This window comes from Erinaceus europaeus, chromosome 16 (assembly GCF_950295315.1).
Source record: "Erinaceus europaeus chromosome 16, mEriEur2.1, whole genome shotgun sequence".
Lineage (NCBI taxonomy): Eukaryota > Metazoa > Chordata > Mammalia > Eulipotyphla > Erinaceidae > Erinaceus > Erinaceus europaeus.
The window spans coordinates 617110-634570 of record NC_080177.1 but is presented as its reverse complement, the minus strand read 5'-3'; the positions used below and the strand labels follow the sequence as shown (position 1 = coordinate 634570).

The 17461-nt window shown below is 62.8% G+C and overlaps 1 protein-coding gene across 8 annotated transcripts; it reads left to right on the top strand.

Annotated features, from left to right (window-relative positions):
- The first annotated feature begins 3874 nt into the window (after positions 1–3874).
- Positions 3875–16191, top strand: CD276 (CD276 molecule). 8 transcript variants are annotated; one of them, XM_060175680.1, is made up of 8 exons: positions 3875–4130; positions 9960–10082; positions 11751–12107; positions 13070–13366; positions 14119–14256; positions 14749–14796; positions 15125–15169; positions 15468–16191. In XM_060175680.1, the coding sequence occupies exons 2-8, from the start codon at positions 10004–10006 to the stop codon at positions 15491–15493; spliced, it is 990 nt and encodes a 329-aa protein (XP_060031663.1). In that variant the 5' UTR covers positions 3875–4130; positions 9960–10003; the 3' UTR covers positions 15494–16191. The 8 variants fall into 8 exon arrangements, 5 of the variants coding, with proteins under 5 accessions (XP_060031663.1, XP_016049740.1, XP_060031661.1 ...); XM_016194254.2 differs by having other exon boundaries at positions 3956–4130; positions 9956–10082; XR_009545405.1 differs by lacking the exon at positions 3875–4130 and adding an exon at positions 4266–4420 and having other exon boundaries at positions 9956–10082; positions 14124–14256.
- Positions 16192–17461: the final 1270 nt, after the last annotated feature.

The window sequence follows — 17461 nt, the reverse complement described above, 5'->3', positions numbered from 1 at the left end:
TTAATTTCGCGGGCCTGCTTGGCCCCGCCCCAAGGGACCCTGGGAGAGGGTTCCTGAGTCCGAGAGTTCCTGAGTTCCCCAGTGACAGAGTTCCTGAGTTCCGGAGTGCGAGGGTGCGAGAGTTTCTGAGTTCGAGAGTAAGGGAGAGGGTTCCTGAGTTCCAGAGTAAAAGAAAGAGTGCTTGCGCCGCCGCAAAGAGACAGCAGAGTTCTGTTTGGTGATTAGTTTGTCTTAGTTTATGAATCGTTGTTCCTGAATAAAGAAATACAGCTTCCCTGCTCAGCCATTGTCTCCGCGTCTCTGTTACCCGCCCATGAAGCTAGCCAGCCCGGCCAAGAGCCCACGAAATTTTAACAACAATGTCCTTCTTCTTCTAGCGTTTGCCCTTCTTCCGTAGCCAGTCAACAGCGTCAGGTTGAGCCTGATGTAAAGTTTCGAGACCTCCTTTGAATCTGGAGAGGTGGCTTCATGTCCTCAGAGAGGTGACAGACTCCTTTCAGAGCAGGCAACGTCCAGGCCCACCAGTGCCGGGAGGAGGAGTGGGCAGTGGCGTCCCGTCCTGAGCACACCCACTGCCCGTCCTCCTGGCCAGCACCCAGCTTGGGTTGGTGTCTTCTTCACTGGATAGAGACAGCGAGAAATTGAGGGAGAGAGGGAGATAGAGAGATGGAGAGACAGAGAGACGCCTGCAGCCCTGCTGCACTGCTTGTGAAGTGTGCCTGCTACAGGTGGGGGGCCAGAACTAGAACCCTGGTCCTTGCGCTTAGTACTATCTTTGCGCTTAGTACTATGTGTACTTAACCGGGTGCTATCAGCCAGGCCCCCGATGCCATGAAATAAATAATTCCGTACAAGGCAGGGTCCCGCCTGCGTGGGGAGGAGAGGGGGCCTGAATCTCGGCCACGGGACCCGCAGCCTTGGGGGAGAACCAAGAGCCTCAGGTGGGGGCCGGGCCCTACCTACTGGGCTGCCTCGCCGGCCGCTCAAAATTGTCCTCCTCCTCCTCCTCCTCCTCCTCCTTCTTCTCCTCCTTCTCCTCCTCCTCCTCCTCCTCCTCCTCCTCCTCCTCCTCCTCCTCCTCCTCCTCCTCCTCCTCCTTCTTCTCCTCCTTCTCCTCCTCCTCCTCCTTCTTCTCCTCCTTCTCCTCCTCCTCCTCCTCCTCCTCCTCCTCCTCCTCCTCCTCCTCCTCCTCCTCCTTCTCCTTCTTCTCCCCCTTCCTCTTCCTCTTCTTTGTCTTGGAGACACCAGGCTCCTGCCATATTCCACTGCTTCTGGACCTACCCTCTCATTCTTTTTGTTTCAGAGAAAGAAACCACAGCCCCATCCCACTGCCCGGACGTTCTTCGGAGGCTGTGTGGTGCTCTCCTGGGGTGGCTGGCTTTGAACCCAGGCCTCCTACAGGGTAAGGCCCACGCTCTACCAGGTGAACTATCTTCCAGCCAATAACTGTATAAAAAAAAAAAAGCTTTTAAAATAAATATTTAATTAATTTATTTATTTGGGTAGACACAGAGAGAAATTGAGAGGGGAAGGGGAGATGGAGAGGGAGGGAGACATCTGAGACCTGCCTCACCACTTGTGAAGCATCTCCCACCGCCGCAGGTGGGGGCCAAGGGCTTGAACCCAGGTCCTTGTGCATTATAATGTGTGAGCTGAACCAGGTGCGCCACCACCCACCCCCCACCAAAAAAAAAAAAAAGATTAAAAGGAGTTGGAAGAGGGATCACCCACTAGAGTGCACACTTTGTCTAGCCTCAGCACTATGCGCAGCCTGGGGAAGCTCCATGAATGGTGGAGCAGTGCTGTGGCCTCTCCTTCTGTCTTTCTCTCCATCTCTGTCTGAAACCGTCAGGGAGAGCGGTCAGTGGAGCAGTGGAGTGACACAGGCTGGAGGTCCCTGAGGGGAGCGGGAGAGGAGGAGGGGAGCAGGAGATGGGGTGGGTGGGGGACAGGAGGTCCACTGGCCCAGCTGGGATAGGCAGGGAGCCTCCAGCTGCGTTTTCAGCCCCACCAGGAAGCGCACTGAGGGAGGCCCACACTGACTTTAGAGGTAGAGCGCCACAGGCGTCCCAGCCCAGGGACAGGGGTGTCCAGGCGCTCCCTGATGCCTGTGCTGGGTGGGTCACCCTGAGATTGGGCAGCGCCCAGCGGGGCTGGGAGACAACTAGGTGCCCTGTCCTCCACCTGGCCTGTCCCGCGGGGCTGGCACCCGGCCGTCACCAGTGCACGTGAGGACAGGCATGTGTGCACTCAACACGGAGCTGGTCACCGTGCACGGGCCTGTGCCTGGCTGCCACATGCTGCCACAGTCACACGGACACACTGGTCACCCGGTCACACTGACAGAGTCACATGGACACACAGTCAAACGGACACACGGTCACACAGTCACAGGGACACACAGTCACCCGGACACACAACCACACACAGTGACAGTCCCACCACAGGAAGCCTGTGGGTCGGGATCCCTCTCCCCAGCCAGCGGGCAGACAGCGGTAAGAGCCGAGTGCCCCCACCCACCCCACCACCACATGTCCAGGGATGCCCCCCAGGAACAGCAAACATTCTAGGGGGGAAATATCAAAATGCACCATCACCCTGTGTCTCACTGCGCTCCTTTGTGAAAATATTATGTTTTCAGGGGCCAGGCGGCAGCGCAGCGGGTTAAGCCACATGGCATGAAGTGCAAGGACCAGCGTAAGGATCCCCACCTGCAGGGGAGTCGCTTCACAGGAGGCAAAGCAGGTCTGCAGGTGTCTGTCTTTCTCTCCCCCTCTCTGTCTCCCCTCCTCTCTCCATTTCTCTCTGTCCTAGCCAACAACAACAACATCCGTAACAACAATAATAGCCACAGCAATGATAAAACAATAAGGGCAACAAAAGGGGCAAAAAGGGCCTCCAGGAGCAGTGGATTCGCAGGCACCGAGCCCCAGCAATAACCCTGAAGGCAAAAAAATATATATACTATGTTTGCATTTCAATGTTTATTTATTTATTTGATAGAAAGAGAAACTGAAATGGAAGAGACAGACAGAGAGACCACTGCAGCCCTGCCTCACCACTTATGAAGCTTTTCCCCTGCAGGTGGGGACTGGAGGCTTGGACCTGGGTCCTTGCATGTGGTTATATGTGCACTCAACTGGGTACACCACCACCCGGCCCGTAAAAATAATTTTTAATGTTTTTTTTAAATTTATTTATTCCCTTTTGTTGCCCTTGTAGTTTTTTTATTGTTGTTGTAGTTATTGTTGTTACTGATGTCACTGTTGTTGGACAGGACAGACAGAAATGGAGAGAGGAGGGGAAGACACAGAGGGGGAGAGAAAGACAGATACCTGCAGACCTGCTTCACCACCTGGGAAGCGACTCCCCTGCAGGTGGGGAGCCGGGGGCTCAAACTGGGATCCTGACGCCGGTCCTTGCGCTTTGCGCCACGTGCGCTTAACCCGCTGCGCTACCGCCTGACTCCCCCGTAAAAATAATTTTTAAGAGGGTGGTAGCCCCCCAGCTGAGATGAGAGGGTCAACACCACCAGCTGGGAGAGGCTGTGGGGGAGACAGCCTCCACCTGAGGGGGCTGTGAAGGGAACCCCCCAGTCGAGCACCTCCAAGCCCAGGAGCACCAGCTGTCACTGCCTACAGGCCAAGACCCCCTTACCGGCTCAGTCCCAGCCCCCTTCCCAAGCCTGTGGAGCCAGGCGGGCGGGCCAGGCACCGTGGGCGGCAGGAAAGGAGGAGCCCGTGGAGGCTGCCCTGCGGTTGGGGGGCTGGGTGAGTGTCCACACTCTATTTAGGGACTTGGCTGCCAGCTTAACCTTTTCTCAAGCGAGGTGCACTGCCCTGGCATCCTGGAGGGGGACACGCCTTGAAGCCTGGGGGCTAGGGGCACAGCTTGGCAGCCTGGAGGGCGTGGCACGGAAGTCTGGGGGACCCAGCCTTACTGCCTGAGGGGGCACGGCCACCTGTCCCCTCACAGGAAGCCATGTCTGTGGGAGGGTGGGCGCAGGAGTGAGGTGGAGGCAGTCCTGGTGCAGCCAGTCCTCCCGGCCTGTCCTCCTTCCGGCCGCAGCCCCGCCCCCAGCCCGCCCAGCCCTGGGCCTGCCGGCCTGGCGGCCACTCGGCCTGGGAGCGGTGAGTGCAGCTGGGGGGGGGGGGGGCGCCTTTGTCTGTGGCCCGCAGGGCTGGAGGGCTAGAGGGCTGGGCCAGCACCGGAGGAGCAGGGACAGCAGGGAGGGGGTCTCCAGCCAGCACCCCCTCACGGGCCATCTGCTCCAGAGGGGGCAGTGGTTACCCCGAGGCCCTGCGAGGACACAGGCAGCCTCTCCCCTTGGGTGACTCAGAAACGCCAGGCGGTGGAGCCCGGTGGGGCCTGAACCTGAGACCCTCAGCCCTCCCCCGCCCCACGCCTGCTCCGGGGAGGGGTAAGCAGAAGTGGGGACCACCCGCTGGATGGGGAAGTGGGGAGCTCACTGCACAGGGTTGGGCAGGAAAGGACCAGTGGGACAGCACTGCACTTAGGGGGTGGGGGGGCACCAGGAGGCAGGAGGGCACCGGGAGGAGGGCCCCCAGGAGCAGGGTCCTCGGAGAGGTGGGTTTGTGGGGTGCCGGGCTAGGATGGAGCAGGGGGGCTGCCCGACAGTGGGGCACTCTGCCACCGAAGGGAAGAACCCCATGCCCCCGGGCACTGAATTCTCCCCAGCTCTGAGTGGGCAGGTCTGGGCCTTGGGCTCGGGCGGGAGATTCCAGAAGCCTGGGCTTTTCCTGCTGCTGGGACCGGGTGACTCAGATGTGGGGCTTCTGTCTCAGGCAGGGTCTGAGGGGAGGCTGCCTGGAGGATGGCTGCAGGTGGTGCCCCCACCCTCCCAGCCCCCCAGAACACCCCCTGCTGCCGCAGTGCTCTCAGGGGCCGGATACGCAGGGGGCCCAAGACCACATCCTGGTGGCTCAGACTCCCAGGGACGGGCGCGGGGACATGGAGGCACTGCCCACAGAGCTGGACTTCAGCGCAAGGCCAGTGCCCACCAGCACCCAGCGGGGCCTGTCTCCCCAGGCTGACTCACTGCAGTGTGACCTCAGGCCGCTGTCACGGACATTTTCCTCGTGTCTTGGGGTCCACATTGGGCTTGTCCGTGCTCGCAGGGGCTGTCGGAGGGCTGCCGGTGGCCCCGTCATCGTTACTTTAAAGATTTCCTTTGCTTTTTTTGTTTGCCTCCCCCCCCCCCCTTTTTATGGCTCCAGGGTTATCACTGGGGCTCGGTGCCTGCACTACGAATCCACTGCTCCTGGAGGCCATTCTCCCAATTTTGTTGCCCTTGTCGTTTATCGTTATTATTATGGTTGTCATTGCTGTTGTTGTTGTTGGACAGGACAGAGAAATCGAGAGAGGACGGGAAGACAGACAGACTCCTGCAGACCTGCTTCACCACATGTGAAGCAACCCCCCTGCAGGTGGGGAGCTGGGGCTCAAACCAGGATCCTTACACTGGTCCTTGTGCCGGTCCTTGCGCTTTGCACCACATGCGCTTAACCCGCTGCATTACCACCTGACCCCTATTTTTTTTTTTTACCAGAGCACTGTTCAGCTCTGGCTTATGGTGCGGGGGAATTGAACCTGGGACTTTGGAGCCTCAGGCATGAGAGTCTGTTTGCATCACCATTATACATCATGCTATCTACTCTCCGCCCTTATTATTTTTTTTTCTGACACCAGAGTTATCACTGGAGCTTGGTGCCAGCAGTAAGAATCCACTGGTCCTGGCAACCATTTCTCCCTCTTTCTTCCTTTATCTCTGTTTTTTATTGGATAGGGAAGAGAGAAACTGGGGGGGGGGGATAGAGAGGGAGAGAGAGTGGTCTGGGAGGTGGTGCAGTGGACAAAGCAGTGGACTCTCCAGCATGAGGTCCCAAGTTCATTCCCTGGCAGCACACGTACCAGAGTGGTATCTGGTGTTCCTTCTCTCTCTCTCTCTCTCTCTCTCTCTCTCTCTCTCCTATCTTCCTCATGCATAAATAAAATCTTTAAAAAAAAAAAAAGGGAGAGAGACAGAGAGACACCGGCAGTCCTGCTTCACCACTCATGAAGCTTCCCCCCGCAGGTGGGGACGGAGACTCGAACCCGGGTCCTTGCACATGGTGATGAGTGTGCTCAGTTCAGTGCACCACCACCTGCTCCCCCAAATCTCTTTCTTTGTTAAGCAAAGAGAGAACTAGAGCGCCACTGATGCATGTGATATGGGGGCTTGAACGGGGACCCCGACTCTCAGGTCCAGCCTTCACACTGTGAACTCCCTTCCAAGGTCTCCTTGGCGTTAGCATGCCCGCCTCTGCCCACCTCTGTGAGCCACTGACAGCTGCCCCCACCCCCACCCCCGCCCAGCACCTCGGGCTGGTCTCCCTTGGCTTCGCTCATTCACTGCTCCTGTGCCCTGCAGCCTCAGCACGGGGTCCCCCTGTAGGGCCCCCTGCCCCCTGCCACCTGTGTAGAGCCCCCCGCCCCTCCCCTGTAGGTCCCTCTGCAAGTCTGGGGGTGTGGGGCAGGATTTAATGGCCCGAGTTTCCTCCCTGTCTCTGCTGTAGCTCGGAGCAAGTGACTGGGTGAGGCTGGGGTCCCCACCCCCACTGGCCGGTCAGGAGACGGCTCCCGAGAACCTACCTCCACCCCACCCCACCCCACCTGCGAGGCCCCTGGTCTGCACCAGGACCGAGACCCCATGTGGTGGGGCTGTCTGTGAGGTCCTCCCGTGGGGCTGAGGAGAGCTGGGGCCCACAGACCCACACTGTCCTCTCCACTTTGCAGAGAGCAGGAGAAAAGGCTCAGCTCCCAGCACCTCTGGGTGGGGGCCCAGGGCCAGCAGGAGGGAGAGGGAATCAGACGGCCATGAGCTCACCCTTGGCAGCTCGAATGCCAAGGGGTGTGGCCGGGGTCCACCCGGCGGTCAGGGCTGGGTGGGGAACATGACGTGTGAGTCTGGGGGCTCAGAAGGACTGTACCCCACCAGCTGGCCCCACCACCGTGTCCTGCCCACCCGCCCTCTCCACCCCTGCCGTTTGGGGCTTGGCCTTGGGGTGCCAGCTTCTCGGCCAGCCCAGCACGGCGGCCGCCGCCTCTCCCTGCCTCCCCCCAGCATGAACCCCCTTTCTGGAACCTGAATGAACATGCTAAGGTCTCCATGAGGGGTCTCCGGGGTCCCAGCTGTGGTCCTGGGAGTCTGCTGGGCCTGCTGCTGCCAGCTCATGCTCCCCCAGCCCCCCAGGCCTGCAGTCCTTTCGGCTTCCAGTTTGAACACAGCCCCCACTCCCTGCTCTCTCTGGGGCCCAGACAGTCGGTGTCTTCCCCCATCCTGGGGGCTGGGCCTTGCCCTCCGCACACCCCTGGGCACGGCAGCAGAGGACACCGCTGTGCCGCCAGGACATGAGTCGTGGGGTCATGTCCCCACCCCAGCCACGAGTCCTCAGGGCTGAGTCAGGATTTGACACTGGCCCCGGCCCAGCCAGGGGGTCATGAAGGGCATCGGCCCCCAAGTTCTAAGTTCAGGAGCATGCACCAGGGGCCCCCACGTTCCGAGGGGGGCAAGGCGGGGGCCCGTCAGTGGAGCCCTCTGGGTTTAGGCAGAGCAAGCTAGGCAGAGCTGGCCTGGAGGGGGGCCTGGGTGTTGGGCACCCCAGATGGTGTGGGAAGCTGGCAGAGCTGCAGAGCCAGGGGGGCTGTTTGATTTTTTTAGTCATATTTATTTTTATGAGAATGAGCACCGAGGGAGCCTAGGCCTTGAGCCTGCAAGTCCCCCAACCTGGCCAGAGTGACACCTTGCCTTTTCTTCTCCCTCCCTTCCCCCCTCCCCCCTCTCCCATTAATAAGCTAACAAATACCTTTAGGAAATGAAAGAAAGTGGGGCCAGGTGCTGGTGCACCTGGCTAAGCGCACACATTACAGTGCTCAAGGACCTGGGTTCAAGGCCCTGTTCCCCACCTGCAGGGGACAAGATTCAGGAGTGATGAAGCAGGGCTGCCGCTGTCTCTCTCATATCTCCCCTTCCCTGTCAATTTTTCTCTTTCTATCCAATAATGAATCAATTAAATGTAAAAAAAATATCAACAAGTAAAAGGAAGGGAAGACGGAAGGAAGGGTGGTGGGAGCCGTGGGCCTGCCGCGTGCTGCTCTCCCCCCGAGAGTGACACAGTCCAGGGTCCCCTGTAATGTGGCTGGCCCCCCACCCATGTGGCACTCACTGCCACATCTCACCTTACTGGGGGGTGGTGATAGCTGTCTCACGGGTGCGTGGGACCGACAGGGGTCTCTGGGGTGCTGGCCGAGTGTCCTGCCCCACGCCCGCCTTAAGAAGTGTGTTTGTCTCTGTGAGAAAGGCAGACCAGCCCGTGCACTGCCCAGCTCTGCCACTGCGTGCTGGACGCAGCCAAGGCCTCGGGCCTGCAGGCCCGGCGCAGTGCTGCCCTGTGGCCTCCACCTGCGGCTTCTCAGGTGTGTGTGGGGAGCCATTTCCCGTCCTTGTCCCATACCAGGATCCAGCCTTGCCCACGCCAGTCCTTGTCCCATACCAGGATCCAGCCTTGCCCACGCCAGTCCTTGTCCCATACCAGGATCCAGCCTTGCCCACGCCAGTCCTTGTCCCATACCAGGATCCAGCCTTGCCCACGCCAGTCCTTTGCTCCTCCGCCGAGCCCTGTCTGTCCTCCCCAGACCACCTGCCCGATCCCCCTGTCTCAGTGCCCGTCTGCCAGGCCCTCTGGAGGGGACATCGAGTCCAGGGCAGGAAAGAGACGCCCGTGGGTCCCAGTGCCTGTCCTTACACCCACCCTCCCAGGTCCCAGCCATCACTTGTAGGGAGGTGGGTCCAGAGTTGGGGGTGGGGGGCAGAGTGGACCCCAAAGCCCTGAGGGTTCCCTGATTTGCCACACCTGCATTCTTGGGGATGCAGTGACTGAGCCCAAGTACCCATGCCAGCTGAGCTGGGTGCGGGGCATGGTGGCCGGCGGGCATCTGTGGGGTGCTAGGGAGGATGGACCAGGCGTCTTCCCGGCTGAGGGCCCCAAAGGAGGTGCCCCAGAAAGGGGACCTTGGCACAGGCAGGGGAGGGCGCAGGAGATTACAGGGCTGTGGTGGCCGCGTGGCGAGTGGGACACTCGGGCTCCGGGGGACAGGAGGCCGGAATCTGTGCTGCTGCCTGAGTCCTGGCCCCGCCGCCGCCAGCCAGCCAGCAGGATGTGGCCCTTGCGGTCCCCGTGGCCCCTGTGGTCACTGGCCTCTGAGTGGAGGTGACCGCTGAGTCAGCACGGAAGCATCTGGACAGGAAGTGGCTCCGGGGCTTCCCCCTGCGGACAGCTGGGGTGGGGGTGGGGCGGGATGCCCAGGTGCTCTGAGCTGGGATCCTGGGTGGCGTGCCAGGCCGAGCTGCCCGCCTGACTGGTGGCGTGGGGACATTCGCCTTTGGGAGACAGGCTAGCGGGAGCTGGTGCCCACAGCCAGGCCGGCACCACCTGTGCCACCTCTAATGTCCCCTTCCTCCTGCACAGAGGCCGTGGGTTCTGAGCCTTGTGTGTGAGCTGCCTGGTGGCCTGGCTGGGGAAAAGACGCCCGGGGGGTGTGTTGGGGGTGCCGCCAGCCATGCCCCTTGTCCCCAGCCCAGCTACCCTTTCTGTCCGTCACCAGCAGGCCCTGTCTCAGGTTCTCTGCAAAGCCCAGCTCTGACCATGTCCTGCCCTGCTCTAGAATGTTCCGTGGCTCCCAGCTGCCTTGGAATTTGCAGCCCCGTCACTCGGCCTGTGTCTGGCCTGACCCCTGGCCTCGTGTCCTCACCAAGTGACCCATGTCCTGCATCCCAGCTCCCATAGGCCACCTGTCTCGTGGTGGACAGCCGCCTGCTCAGAGGTGGGCTCTGCTTCCCCGGGACCCCTGGACCCGGCCGCACCCCCACCTGAGCCAAAGCCTCTGCTGTCCCCAGACAGGTGAGGCCCGCGCAAGGAGCCCAGCTGCCTGTCACCTTCAGAGGATGCCAGGGCCCCGGGGCCGCCCTGGGGGGGACCTGCGTGCAGCAGCCATGCTGGGGGTGCTGTGGTGCTGGCTCACAGGTGAGGGGCTCCCTGGGTGAGGGGGGTAGAGGGGCTCTCTGTGTCCAGGGGGGTGGGGGCTGTGTCCAGGGCCATCTCTGCACTCCTGGGTGAGGGGGTAGAGGGGCTCTCTGTGTCCAGGGGGTGGGGGCTGTGTCCAGGGCCATCTCTGCACCCCTTGCTCCAGCTCAGGCCTCCTCCTTCCCTACCCCCCTTCCCGCCCCCTTCCCTCCCCTCCCCCCCCAGAACACTCCCTGCAGTGATGGGACAGGCTGGGCAGGCTGTCCATCCACCACAGCCGCTCTGGCCACCAACGCTGCCTCTGAGCTCCAGGCTGGCTCAGAGCTGTGGCCCATGCTGTCCCCCACCTGCCCTCCTCCCCAAACTTCCCAGCCCCTTTCCCCCTGCTCTGACGACACCCCTCTGCCAGCCCCCTACCCAGGCTTCTCCCCCTCACCTGCACTACTCAGCAGGCCGTCCAGCCCACGGTGGGAAGGTGGGAGTCCTCAGGCAGCACCCGCCCAGCACCCAGTGCCGGCACCCAGCACCACCCTCCCTGACGTCACGGGGGCCCTGCTTCCTCGAGCATCTGGTGCCACCTGGTGGCGGGCACAGCCAGAAGCAGCGGTGGCCTGAGCAGGACTTGGCAGCTGTCACCCCTGGCCCTGGGCCCCCTTGTCCGGTCAGCCGCCCCCCCCCCCGAGAGAACCACCCAGAGGTCCTTTCTCCAGACCGGGGCCACCGCTGGCATCAGCACCCCGTCCCCTCCCTGTCACCCTTGCCCCCCTCTGTCCCTCAGTCTCTGTGCCTGCCCACATAGGTCCCTCACACTTGGCTCCCTGTTCCCCATCTCTGCCTCCCATTTCCTGTCCCTGTGTCCGTCTACCACCTCCCCGTGCCCCTGGACCCTGTTTCTGTCCCTGCTCACTCTGGTGTCCCTCACCCCCGTCCCCCTCTGCCCATCCCTTCACTCTCGCCCTCTGTCCCTCTCCCCCGTCCCTTGCCCCCTCACTGTCCCTCTCCCCCATACTGTCCCTCACCCCCTCACTGTCCCTCTCTGTCCCTCTCCCCCATACTGTCCCTCGCCCCTCACTGTCCCTCCCAATCCCCCTGTCCCTCTCCCCCTCACTGTCCCTCCCTATCCCCCTGTCCCTCTCCCCCTCACTGTCCCTCTCCCCCTCACTATCCCTCTCTATCCCTCTGTCCCTCTCACTATCCCTCTCTATCCCCCTGTCCCTCTCCCCCTCAGTCCCTCTCCCCCTCACTGTCCCTCTCTGTCACTCTCCTCCTCACTGTCCCTCTCTGTCACTCTCCCCCTCACTGTCCCTCTCCCCCTCACTATCCCTCTCTATCCCTCTGTCCCTCTCACTGTCCCTCTCTATCCCCCTGTCGCTCTCCCCCTCACTGTCCCTCTCTGTCCCTCTCCCCCCACTATCCCTCTGTCCCTCTCACTATCCCTCTCCCTCTGTCCCTCTCCCCCTCACTGTCCCTCTCTATCCCCCTGTCCCTCTCCCCCTCACTGTCCCTCTCTATCCCCCTGTCCCTCTCCCCCTCACTGTCCCCCTGTCCCTCTCCCCCTCACTGTCCCCCTGTCCCTCTCCCCCTCACTGTCCCTCTCTATCCCCCTGCCCCTTGCCCCTTCACTGTCCCTCTCTGTCCCTCACTGTCCCTCTCCTGCCCTGTCCCCAGGCGCGGTGGAGGTGAGGGTCCCAGAGGAGCCGGTAGTGGCCCTGGTGGGCTCGGACGCCACACTGGGCTGTTCCTTCCAGCCACTGCCGGGCGCCCTGGCACAGCTCAGCCTCATCTGGCAGCTGACGGACACCAAGCAGCTGGTGCACAGCTTTGCCGCCGGCCACGACCAGGGCAGCAGCCTGGCCAACCGCACGGCGCTCTTCCTGGGCCGGCTGGCACAGGGTGACGCCTCCCTGCTGCTGCGCGGGGTGCGGGTGGCGGACGAGGGCGGTTTCACCTGCTTCGTCAGCCTGCAGGGGACCGGCGGAGACGGAGGGGACTTTGCCAGTGCGGCCCTCAGCCTGCAGGTGGCCGGTGAGCGTCCTGAGGGTCACCCTGCTCCACACATCCTTGTGCCCATGGTGTCACTGTCCCTGAGCCCTGTGCCCATCGTGTCACTGTCCTCTGAGCCCTGTGCCCATGGTGTCACGGTCCCCTGATCCCTGTGCCCATGGTGTCACTGTCCTGAGCCCTGTGCCCATGGTGTCACTGTCCCGAGCCCTGTGCCCATGGTGTAACTGTCCCCTGAGCCCTGTGTCCATGGTGTCACTGTCCTGAGCCCTGTGTCCATGGTGTCACTGTCCCCTGAGCCCTGTGCCCATGGTGTCACTGTCCTCTGAGCCCTGTGCCCATGGTGTCACTGTCCCCTGAGCCCTGTGTCCATGGTGTCACTGTCCTCTGAGCCCTGTGCCCATGGTGTCACTGTCCCCTGAGCCCTGTGCCCATGGTGTCACTGTCCTGAGCCCTGTGCCCATGGTGTCACTGTCCCCTGAGCCCTGTGTCCATGGTGTCACTGTCCCCTGAGCCCTGTGCCCATGGCGTCACTGTCCCGAGCCCTGTATCCATGGTGTCACTGTCCTCTGAGCCCTGTGCCCATGGTGTCACTGTCCCCTGAACCCTGTGCCCATGGTGTCACTGTCCTCTGAGCCCTGTGCCCATGGTGTCACTGTCCCCTGAGCCCTGTGCCCATGGTGTCACTGTCCCCTGAGCCCTGTGCCCATGGTGTCACTGTCCCCTGAGCCCTGTGCCCATGGTGTCACTGTCCCGAGCCCTGTGTCCATGGTGTCACTGTCCCTGGCCTCATGCTCTGATGCCATCTCTGCCCCTTCACTGTCCGATGTCACCCAAGCTTCAGTCTCTGCCACTGCCCCATGGTGTCACATGTCCCCAGCCCCATACCACCATGTCCCATGGTGTCACTTGCACCACACCCTGTGCCCTGTCACCCTGCCCCCTGCCCTCTGACCCTGTTCTCTACCCTCTGACCCTTCCCGCAGCCCCCTACACCAAGCCCAGCATGACCCTGGAGCCCAGCAAGGACCTGCGGCCAGGGGACACTGTGACCATCACGTGCACCAGCCACCGCGGCTACCCTGCAGCCGAGGTGACGTGGCGGGACGGGCGGGGCGTGCTTCTGACCGCCAACGTGAGCACCTCACAGACGGCCAGCGCCCAGGGCCTGTTCCACGTCCACAGTGAGCTTCAGGTTGTGCTGGGTGGCGGTGACTCCTACAGCTGTCTGGTGCACAACCGCGTGCTCGGCCAGGACGCCCACGGCTCCGTCACTGTCACAGGTGGGGTCACAGCCACAAGCTGGATGGCACATGAGGGGGAGCAGGGACAGGTGGGAGACAGTGACAGGGTGGGGGATAGTGACAGGGTGGGGGACAGGGTGGGGGACAGGGACAGGGTAGGGGGCAGGGACAGGGTGGGGGATAGGGTGAGGGGGCAGGGACAGGGTGGGGGGCATTGACAGGGTGGGGGACAGTGACAGGGTGGGGGACAGTGACAGTGTTGGGGGCAGGGACAGGGTGGGGGACAGTGACAGGGTGGGGGACAGTGACAGTGTTGGGGGCAGGGACAGGGTGGGGGACAGTGACAGGGTGGGGGACAGTGACAGTGTTGGGGGCAGGGACAGGGTGGGGGCAGGGACAGGGTGGGGGACAGTGACAGGGTGGGGGACAGTGACAGTGTTGGGGGCAGGGACAAGGTGGGGGCAGGGACAGGGTGGGGGCAGGGACAGGGTGGGGGGCAGGGACAGGGTGGGGGACAGGGACAGTGTTGGGGGCAGGGACAAGGTGGGGGCAGGGACAGGGTGGGGGGCAGGGACAGGGTGGGGGACAGGGACAGGGTGGGGGGCAGGGACAGGGTGGGGGGCAGCGACAGGGTGGGGGCAGGGACAGGGTGGGGGGCAGGGACAGGGTGAGGATAGTCAAAGTGATGAGGGCACAGTGACCAGGGAGGGGCAACTGTGTCACAGGTGACAGGTGGCTGCTGGGGCAAGGGCAGCAAGGCAGGGCCCAGCCAGTGACAGCCCTTTCCCCAGGGCAGCCCGGGGCCTTCCCCCCCGAGGCCCTGTGGGTGACGGTGGGGCTCTCCGTCTGCCTGGTGGCGCTGCTGCTGGCCTTGGCCGTGCTGTGCTGGAGAAAGGTGCGGCAGAGCTGTGAGGAGGAGGAGCGTGCAGGTCAGCCAGGTGGTGGGCCTGGGGTGCCTGCAGCGGGTGCCTGCGTGGGGCAGGGCCAGAGGGCAGGGCCAGGAGGCTGTGTGGGTGGGTGGGTAGAGGTGGCCAGGTCGGCGTGGGCAGGGCCTGAGGTGCTGTGTGGATACTGGGGGCGTTTGAACGGGTGCCGACATAGGCTCTGCCTTGGTAGCTGACCCTGGGGCGCACAGTCGGAGCCTGGCGATTATGGGGCGTCTGGGAGGAGGGGAAGACGCTGGGCACAGGCAGACGGATGGCTAAGGCCGAGGGGGTGGGCAGTGGGTGAATGGGTGGGTGGTGGTGGGTGACGTTTAGCTGGGGGGGGGGGTGCCGAGATGGGCGGGGGTTCGGCGGACAGGAATGTGGGGGCTCATGGGGCTGGGGAGTGGGACGCCTTCCTCCACACCCAGGTCCCCCGGGCTGCCGCCCCCAGCCTCTGTGCAGGTGGGCAGCTGAGCCGTGGTGTTCCCACCCCAGGAGCTGAGGACGCAGAAGCTGAAAGGGAGAGCGATGGATCCAAGACTGGTGAGCAGAGGAGGCCCCTGGGGGAGGGGTCAGTTGGGGTGGGGGCCCCTTGGTGAGGGGAGATCAGGTTATGGGCTCCCTGAGGGAGGGGGGAGCACTGGGTGTGAGGAGAGCAGGGGAGGGGCTCCCTGAGGGAAGGGGGAGGAGGGGAGGGGCTCCCTAGGGGAGGGGTGAGCAGGGGAGAGGCTCCCTGGAGGCACAAGGGGAGGGGCTCCCCTAACCCTGAGAAGTCTTCTGGGGGTCCCGCTGCTCACTGAGACCCCTCCTCCTCCCCCCCCATCCCTTCCCCTCTCCCCCTGCACCCCTCCCCCTGCCCCCCCTGTTGCAGCCCTGCGGCCTCTGAAGCCTGAGGACAGTGCTGAAGACAGAGCAGGTAGAGGGGCTGTGCAGGGAGGGGGCAGGACAGCCCTCCCCCAGGGACCCTCAGCACCATCCTGTCCTGTGGCTCCAGACCCCTGCCCTGCCCTGCCCCCGGCCCGCAGCAGGGGTGTCCCCAAGATGGGCTGCCTGGGGTGACACGGCAGAGTGGGGCCGGCCCTCCCCACACCCCCTGTGGCAGGCTCCTGTGGGGCAGCCCAGAGTTGGGGGGGCAGGGGCAGGGGCAGCTGGGCCACTGTCCTGTGGGAGGGGAATGTCCCCACGGCTTCTGCACTGACCACCACACTCCCCAGACCAAGAGGACCAGGAGCTTGCCTGACAGAGGGTGGGGGGCGGCCGTCTGCTCCCCGAAGATCACGGAATCTCACCACCCACGGCCTTACTCTGCTGACCACCGCCCACACCCCCACTCCCTGAACACGCCCGCAGGGCACCTCCCCACCTGCTGGCCCCCCCAGACCCCGCCGCCAGTGGACAGCCTCTGTGTCCGCCATCGGTGGGGTTCCCCTGCCCGAGTGGACTCGGGCTCTGTCCCCCCAGCTCCTGGCTGAGCCCCGTGTCCCTGTCCCACCAAGACCCGTGTCCCACCCCCACACACTGGAAGCCCGTGCTGGTCATGTGGCCCTTGGGCGTCTGGGAGTCCTGGGTGTCACCCCCCCACAGCCACCCTGGGGACCCACCCCTCCCCGCCCACCAGGAGCTGCTCCTCACGGGGGGGGGGGGGGGGGGGGAGACACAGCTCGCCTGAAACTCCCCAGACGCTCCTGCCCTGCCCCTGTGCATCCCCACCCATGCTCCCCACGGGGGTCAGTACTGGACACTGCTGGGAGGGGCCCGGGGCTCACGGGAGACCTGGGCCCCACTGTGGTGCTACTCTGGGGGACGCCCCTACTCCCCCCCCCCGGAGAGCCAGCTTCCAGAGTCCTTTGTCCTCACCTGTCCTCACCTGGGTTCTAACTTGAGGGGGGCTGAGGAGTTTTGTTATGGGGTGTGTGGGAATAAATGCCTTTGTAGGAAGTGTCTCTCTGGAGTTGGGGAGCAGGGAAGGGTTCTCAGCTGCATTGGGGGGCTGCCTCCTCAACTGGCCACTAACCACCCTCCACCCCCCCGAAAAGTGAAGCAGGTTCCCGGAGGCCCAGGTCCTCTGGCTTCTGGAAGCTTCCAGGCCTTGCAGAGGAGTCTGCACCACTGGTCTGGGGAATGGGGCCTGTCACAGCCGCAGGCCCACCTACCACCCTCAAGAACAGCAAGAGCAGCCCTGGGGACAGACAGGAGGGGGGCAGGCCCTGGAGGGGCCGGCAGCAGGGGCAGGGAGGGGCCAGGGTGAGGGAGGGGCTACGATGTGAGCAGACCCCTCCAGGACCCTCGGGAGCCCCAGCAGCTAGGAGGGGGTGCAGAGTGGAGCCGGGCCTCTGTCTCCAGTGTCCCCAGTGAACCACGGCAGGTCCCGCCAGCAAAGCGGCCCCAGGGCTAAGGTCACGCTGGCCTGACCGGTGTGGGGCGGGGGTTGCTGGCCAGGCCTCCCACCCTGAGGCTTCAGCAAGTGCCCGGAGTAGGGGACAGGTCTGTGCTCTCCTGGGAGGGAGGGGACAGGCAACAGGACAGAAGAGACAGGTGGGGCGGGGGAGACAGCATCATGGTTATGCAAACAGACTCTCATGCCTGAGATTGAACCTAAATCCCAGGTTCAGTCCTCCGCACCACCATAAGCCAGAGCTGAGCAGTGCTCTGGTGTTTCTGTGTGTGTCTTTCTCTGCATTTCTCTCAGAAATAAAATAAATAAAATATAAATAAAAAAAAAGAAGAGACAGGTGACAGAGGACACGGGACTGGACAGAGGGGTAAGGGCAGGTGGTGGGGGGCAGCCCGCCCACCCTGCTGTTTCCCCTCTCTGCTCTCTCCCTTTGCTGCCTCTGCCCTGTCCCCCTCTCTCTGCCAGCTCCCTCCCTGGTGTCCCCAGGCCACTGATGGGGCTGCCCAGTGACAGGCCCCAGTGCCCCTCAGACATGGGGGTTGGGAGGGGGGCAATGGTAGCAGAAGGGCCTGGCCTTTTCAAGTTGTCTTCATTAAAACTGGTGAGGGGCCAGGCGGTGACGCACCTGGTTGAGTGCTCACATTACAGTGCACAAGGACCCAGGTTCAAGCCCCTGGTCCCCACCTGCAGGGGGGAAGCTTCATGAGTGGTGAAGCAGGGCTGCAGGTGTCTGTCTCTCTCTCTACCTCCCCCTCCTCAATTTCTCTCTATATATATCCAATAATAAATAAAAATATTTTTAAAATAGTGTGA

Coding starts and splice junctions, on each gene's coding strand:
- CD276 (XM_060175680.1), top strand. CDS start 10,004: ATGCCAGGGCCCCGGGGCCGCCCTGGGGGGGACCTGCGTGCAGCAGCC. Junction 13,367..14,118: donor CGGCTCCGTCACTGTCACAG/GTGGGGTCACAG, acceptor CCCTTTCCCCAG/GGCAGCCCGGGGCCTTCCCC. Junction 15,170..15,467: donor CAGTGCTGAAGACAGAGCAG/GTAGAGGGGCTG, acceptor CACACTCCCCAG/ACCAAGAGGACCAGGAGCTT.